We start from the raw sequence: 6,141 nt of genomic DNA, 5'->3' as shown, positions 1-6,141 counted from the left end.
TGGGCAGAACACAGGTCTACTCATTATACACAGATGACTCTATTTCACACTCTGAAACTGTAAAGATCACTGAGCTGACTGATGATGCAACTCTGTTGGTACTGATTCCCTGTAATGATGAGACAGCTTACAGAAACGAGGTCTCCTATCTGGTCGACAAGTGCAGCAATAATAATTTGGAACTGAACATCAATAGAACTATAGAACTTGGAATGGACTTAAATTACTTTAGTGATGATGGAAATGACTTTAGTGTCCCAATTCACCAGCCTTACACAATGTGTTACACAAGACCAGGAAACCTGGTATGGATAAGATCAGATAAGATAAGATGAGATACTCCTTTATTAGTCCTGCAGCGTGGAAATTTACAGGATTTTCAGCAGCATAGGGTAAAGTGCAAACAAGAGGCATAGTAAAAAAAACTGTGTTCAGGATAAAAAAACAGGGAGAGCTACTACGAATGGTCATCAACCACCAGGTGGTAGAGAGAGGGGATTGTTTCAAATTCACTGGACTACAATCTCCTCGACCCTGAAGTGGGAAGACAACGTCACGATCATCCAGAAGATTGATCAACAAGGACTATTCTTTTTAAGACAGCTTAGGATATTAGGTGTGTAAAAGGTTGCCATGGTATAGAGTCCTACAGAGCGGTAATAGAAAGTGTGCTCGTTTCTCAATAACTGTATAGAATGGCAACGCTACAGCCCGAGAGAAAAAACAGTTGGACAGAACTTTAAAACAGTTGGCTGTGTACTCACCACTATTTCTGAACTATACCACGTCTGCATTCAGGATAAAGGTTGGAAAATTCCAAAGGACTCTTCAAACCCATCAAACCCTCTATGCAGACTTCTACCTGCAGGCAAAAGACTACGTGGTATTAAGACGAGTATCTTGCTTAACCGGTTGTATAAATAAGCACATGCACTTCCACTTGACACTGTAAGGGCGTGATCCATTTGGTTGCTCTGTTGTATGGTTACTGTACTGCACTTGTGGCAGTTAGTTTTTTGTTCAGTGTGCTGTCTGACTATAAGGTTTTGAGGTTGAGCGCAACAATACAAATTCCGAAGGAACTGGGGTTAATATGGCAATTATCAACTGAATGTTTTGCGCACATAGACAATATCAGTGTATGGTATGTTATTTTACTACACATCTAAAAATAATAAACCTACCATGAGAAGGAGAGTACAAAGTGAACGTGGCATGCACAGAGTGATGTAGCAAAGACAAGGGAAACGCCAGGGAGGGAATTTGGGTAGCAATTTATTTGGATCTTTTCAGAACATCAGATCTCAACTGAGTCTCCACAGGATTTGTACATGTTCAGTTAACATCCGGCCGGATTTCGTTTCATGACCAAAACATGTTTAATTTTGCGAGGGGGGCATTTCTTCTTTGTGTTTTGGGAAGCGTCTGGCTCCAGTCTTACTGTGCTTCTCTCAAAGAAGCAGCACAAACACAAACCCTGCCTGATATCATGACCTTACATTAATGATCAGGTACAAGAAGAAAACAATGACTACTACTACTACTGAGCCTCTTTTTAAGATGATGGAGGGTTTATCAAAGATCCTGTTGGCCAAAAATATATTGTATTAAGTTAAGGCGGCTTTTAGACAATAAAAACACTGTGGCAAAGAGTAATATGAGAAAAAGGAGTTCATTGTTTGAACCCCAGCTGTGATACAACAATCTATCAGTAACTGGTCACCCAGGACCTCGATGAAATTCCTGCACCACCAAACAAGATTACCATTTTCCCCAGAGGAATCAATAACATTTCCTCTCAAATTAAGTGCCTTTTCTACCCATTTATGAACTGCCTGCCATCCTCAGCACTTCCTCTTCTTGCAGTAGTCATTCACCACCTCCGGCAAGATGCTGTCGTCCTCCTCCAGGTCCTCCTTCACGGTCTTACCGACCAGCTGGAAGATGTCCTCGGGAGCTATGCCCATTGGCTCTGCGACCTTCACCGACAACATGTCCTGAGTCAGGACAGTTCCTTTGGGGATCTTGACCTTGGCCACCAAGGACTTACCCAGCTGAAAGAAAAGGAAAAAAGTAGTGACTTTATTATTGTTCTCAATGCAGAGAGGTGAAAGAAATTTCAAATATGTTGTCTTCAAAGTCCTCTGTCTTTCTAAACAGTGAAACAAATATTTTACTATGGCTCACAATTTTTGAATATTCTTTTATTGTGGAGAGAGGATATCTCACCTTATCATGGCACGCCTTCTCACAAGGTAACATCTGCTTGACGCCGGTCCCAAACGACCTCTCCACCAGTCGAATGGAACGGATCAGCTCGGCTAGCTCGCTGGGCACCAGAGAGGCTGAGTGGTCATTTCCTTTCCAAGTCTTGTCCAAGGTTACGTGGCGCTCAAGGACCTTTGCACCCAGAGCTACGGCCGCGACTGAAATACTGATCCCAGACTCATGGCCGGAATACCCAATGGGAATATCGGGAAATTCCTTCTGGTACTCCTGTAGTTTACAAGTGGGTGAGTGTTACTACTAAAACTATGACAACTCAACTTGGTTAAGATCTTGTCTTTGCACCAATCTTTTGACATAGAAGTAATGCTCTTTTCTCGTCTACTTCTCTCACCGTTAGCACTCTGAGGTTGACATCTTCAGGTTCCAGAGGGTAGGCGCTGGTGCACTGCAGGATGGTAAAGTTTTGGTTGTGCTCCTTCACTGTTTTGTAGACCTGACGCATCGTCTCCATGCTCTGCATACCACTGGACACCACCATGGGCCGTCCTGACGCAGACAGGAGAGCAAAAGCCTGATAAACATTATGTCTCACAATGGACAGAGGTGAAAAATGCAACAATTCTCTTTCCTCTTAATGAGCTCCTGTAGTTAAACAGTCAAGCTTACTTCATTTATTTTACTTCTCCCACTTTTAAACACATTTCTGCTGACACATTCTGCTTCTATTGATCTTTTGTTTTACTGAAAATAGTATTTGTATATATGACATAGTTACAAAGTGCACTGATGATTTAAGCAGTTAAATATTCAACATAAATTACATCTGCTAATTGAACTTCATACTTGAAACATTTCCCCCAGATATGAAGGTTCACTCTCACCTTTCTTGGCAGTCTTTTCCAGATAGTGGAAGTTGTTGGCGTCTAATGAGGCCACTTTGAAGAAAGGCACATTAAGCTCATTGAGGAACTCCACTGCCATCTAAAAGACAGAACAAATGTATGGTTAAACTTAAACCTGATTAAAACCATATAAAGCCTTCTTCCAACGTCTCTTTCTTACCTCATCCATCCCCGAGGCCGTGAAGAAGATCCCCACCTCCTCAGCATATTTCTGCAGTTCCCTGTACTGCTCGTGGCTGAACTCCAGATGGCGCTTGTGATCACCGTAAGTTTTCCCCCAGGAGTGAACAGAGGTGTACGGGCGCTCCAAGGCTCGCTTGTTGAATTTATGCTCTAATTCACTCTTCTGGAATTTGGCACAATCAGCACCGCAGTCCTGTGAAGGCAGAAATAAGTGAGTCCACTAAGAGGGGAAGCTTGGGAAAGAAAATGAATAGTAATGATTCATTTTAGGTGTCCTCAGGGGCGCCGAAAAGGGGGGGTAAAGGAGACGGATTCTAGGGGCCCATGATGGAGGGGGGCCCAGAGAGGCCCCTAATGATGATGAAATTATAATACAGAAAAAATAATGACACTAAGTTATTAACTAACATATAATCACACATGTTTTATTTTCCATGTCCTGGTAACAATTCCTTTATTTGTTTTGGAAGCATCAACCCCTGCAGGGCCCCCCCTTCCCCCCCTCTATTTACGTAAAATGGTTCAGTCCGCTGTGTTGGGGGCCCTGTAAAGATTCTTTTCATGGGGCCCAAAATCCCTAGCGGCGCCCCTGGGTGTCCTACAGATTGTTCTAAAAACACTTTAAAGTCAGTAAGGTTCCTGGAGAGGACTATTTGGACTACACTTGTTATTCATTATTTTCAATAAAGTTCATTTTAATAATCAAATAAGAACGGAAAACATTTACTCTTGTTTGATATAGTTCTTCTAAAGAAAATTCCTTTAGATATAAACAAAAGCAGAAAGTTGTCTCCATTTTCCCTGTAACTGGGACCAAAATACATAGTTATTTTCAGGATATGTCTAGGAAATCAGTAATAATATACACATGCAAACAAAGGCTCTACTGAAGGTTTACAGGAGTAGCCATAATGAAGCTTTTTGTGAAAAGTTGTCATTTTATTCACTTTAAAGTTTCTCACCCACTGCTGCTTCTTTATGTCAGTGGGGTATTTACACTGAATACACATAAAGCAGGCATGTGCTTTGTCCTCAGTACAGATACGGTTAACTAGTATGGCCACAAACTGCCAGCCGTGAATACACAATGCAAATCTCCATTTAAATATCTGGCAATTTAACATTTTACAATATGGCACAAAGCATACCTCTATACAAACATCCTATGGACCCACTTGCATAGCCTATGTGGTCCGTAATAACTTTTGAATCTTAATAACTATTCATTCAAGCATTAAGGTCTACATACGCTCTTAGTCTATAGTCTATTCAGAGTCAAGATTCAGACGAGGACGATGTAGCGACAAATATATCAAATCGGCGCATTTTTCTATTGAGTTCTGAATACTTTAGTTTCCGTTTGTATATCCTGGCGTTTGAAGATAAGAACATCAGAGGTATAAGTATTCAGATTCAAAATAAAGCGATAGGTGTCGATTTCATTACCTTTGCCATTTTGATCATTTTCTTGGCAATCTCAATGTCTCCCTGGTGATTTTGTCCAATTTCAGCTATGATGAAGCACGGGTGATTTCCTCCGATCATTCTACCGGGACACAACTCGAACTTTAGAGGCATCTTGTCAAATGTAAAGTAAACGAGGAACAACCGGTGAAAATACTTCAGTTATGAAGAGGAGAGAGGAAAGAAAGTGCTGCACATCCAGGAAATAAGAAGAGACAGGTGTGGGTGTGGTGTTTTATGCTCCACACCACACCCACACCTGTCTATTCTTGTAGCAAAGCACCAAAGCTACTAGACTTACAGGCAGGAACAAGGAAATAATACAATCATAGACAAGGACACTAGGTCGGAGAGCAGTAAGTTGGCCTTTATTGGACAAACATTCTGCAACAATAGGCTGTTCAGTTTTCAAGTAGGACTTATTGAACGAGGGACAAGTGATATACAACTTAAAATACCTAATCGGAAACTTTTATCAAATAGGTAACATGCAGCGAATCTACACTTTAAAATCACACACACAGTTAACTCCGTGGAGATAAATAACATGCAATAGAATAAACACCTCACTCAGGTGATAGCAAATAATGACCTCAGATCATTGGGGCCTGGCTTGAAAGCTATAAAAACCTTGTGCTTTGGCTCCGGTTTACAAAGGCCAAAGGGAAATGTGGAGAATCTGTATGTAATCAACGTTTAAATCCTAGAAACAGCAGCTGACAACCATACCGATGGCCATGTGACCAAAGGCTCTGAAATTAAATAAGATTGCAATTATGAACCAAAACGTCAAAACATAAAAGATAAATGCAAAATATATAGTAAGGAACCAAGGCTAAATTAGTTTTGAGAACATGTAAAGCTGTGACTACAAGCAAAGCATGAAACCTGTTTAAAGTTAACAGTTTTAGTTGTTAATGTCCTGTTATGTGGGCAGAGACTTACATTAAATGTCATTACATTACAGTCATTTAGCAGACGCTTTTATCCAAATTCAATACATCAATAATTGGCTACACCTGCCCTACTCACCAGTTCCTGGTGGCTACTTTCTGTGTAATTTGACTATTTATAACCACACCTCTTTCCCCTTTGACGTGAGCACTATTTGTAAAAGGGATCTAAAGTGGGAATTTTACGTGTTAAGTTACAAGTTCCTTCCTGCAGAGTTGGGTGATAATTCTCTGTGGGTTCGTCACTACAAGCGGCCTCTTTTATATCACACAATAATGACCCACGGTTAATAACAAATATTAATAAAAATAGCATTAACAGCAGCTATGAATTCAATTTATCATATTATTAATGGCAAATTTGGCAATAATGAGGAGAGTGCATTGAGCAAGCTAATAACCCAGATACT

At 40.7% G+C, this 6,141-nt stretch overlaps 1 protein-coding gene across 1 annotated transcript; it reads right to left on the bottom strand.

The window, feature by feature from the left end:
• Nucleotides 1-1,263: 1,263 nt before the first annotated feature.
• On the bottom strand, nt 1,264-4,944 carry LOC129095925 (sialic acid synthase-like). The gene is made up of 6 exons (XM_054604537.1): nt 4,761-4,944; nt 3,292-3,507; nt 3,111-3,210; nt 2,621-2,775; nt 2,230-2,496; nt 1,264-2,054 (listed from the first exon to the last, which is right to left on the bottom strand). Exons 1-6 carry the CDS (start codon nt 4,890-4,892, stop codon nt 1,845-1,847), a joined length of 1,080 nt encoding a protein of 359 aa, XP_054460512.1. The 5' UTR covers nt 4,893-4,944; the 3' UTR covers nt 1,264-1,844.
• Between the last annotated feature and the right edge of the window lie 1,197 nt (nt 4,945-6,141).

Source organism: Anoplopoma fimbria, chromosome 9 (assembly GCF_027596085.1).
Source record: "Anoplopoma fimbria isolate UVic2021 breed Golden Eagle Sablefish chromosome 9, Afim_UVic_2022, whole genome shotgun sequence".
In the NCBI taxonomy this organism is placed as follows: domain Eukaryota; kingdom Metazoa; phylum Chordata; class Actinopteri; order Perciformes; family Anoplopomatidae; genus Anoplopoma; species Anoplopoma fimbria.
This window is presented reverse-complemented; position numbering and strand designations above follow the sequence as displayed.

Excerpts from the sequence above, each read along its gene's own strand:
- LOC129095925 (XM_054604537.1), bottom strand. The coding sequence starts at position 4,892 with ATGCCTCTAAAGTTCGAGTTGTGTCCCGGTAGAATGATCGGAGGAAAT. Across the intron at positions 3,211-3,291 it reads CGGCCTCGGGGATGGATGAG|ATGGCAGTGGAGTTCCTCAA; the intron begins GTAAGAAAGAGA and ends TCTGTCTTTTAG. Across the intron at positions 2,776-3,110 it reads GGAAAAGACTGCCAAGAAAG|GACGGCCCATGGTGGTGTCC; the intron begins GTGAGAGTGAAC and ends TGTCTGCGTCAG.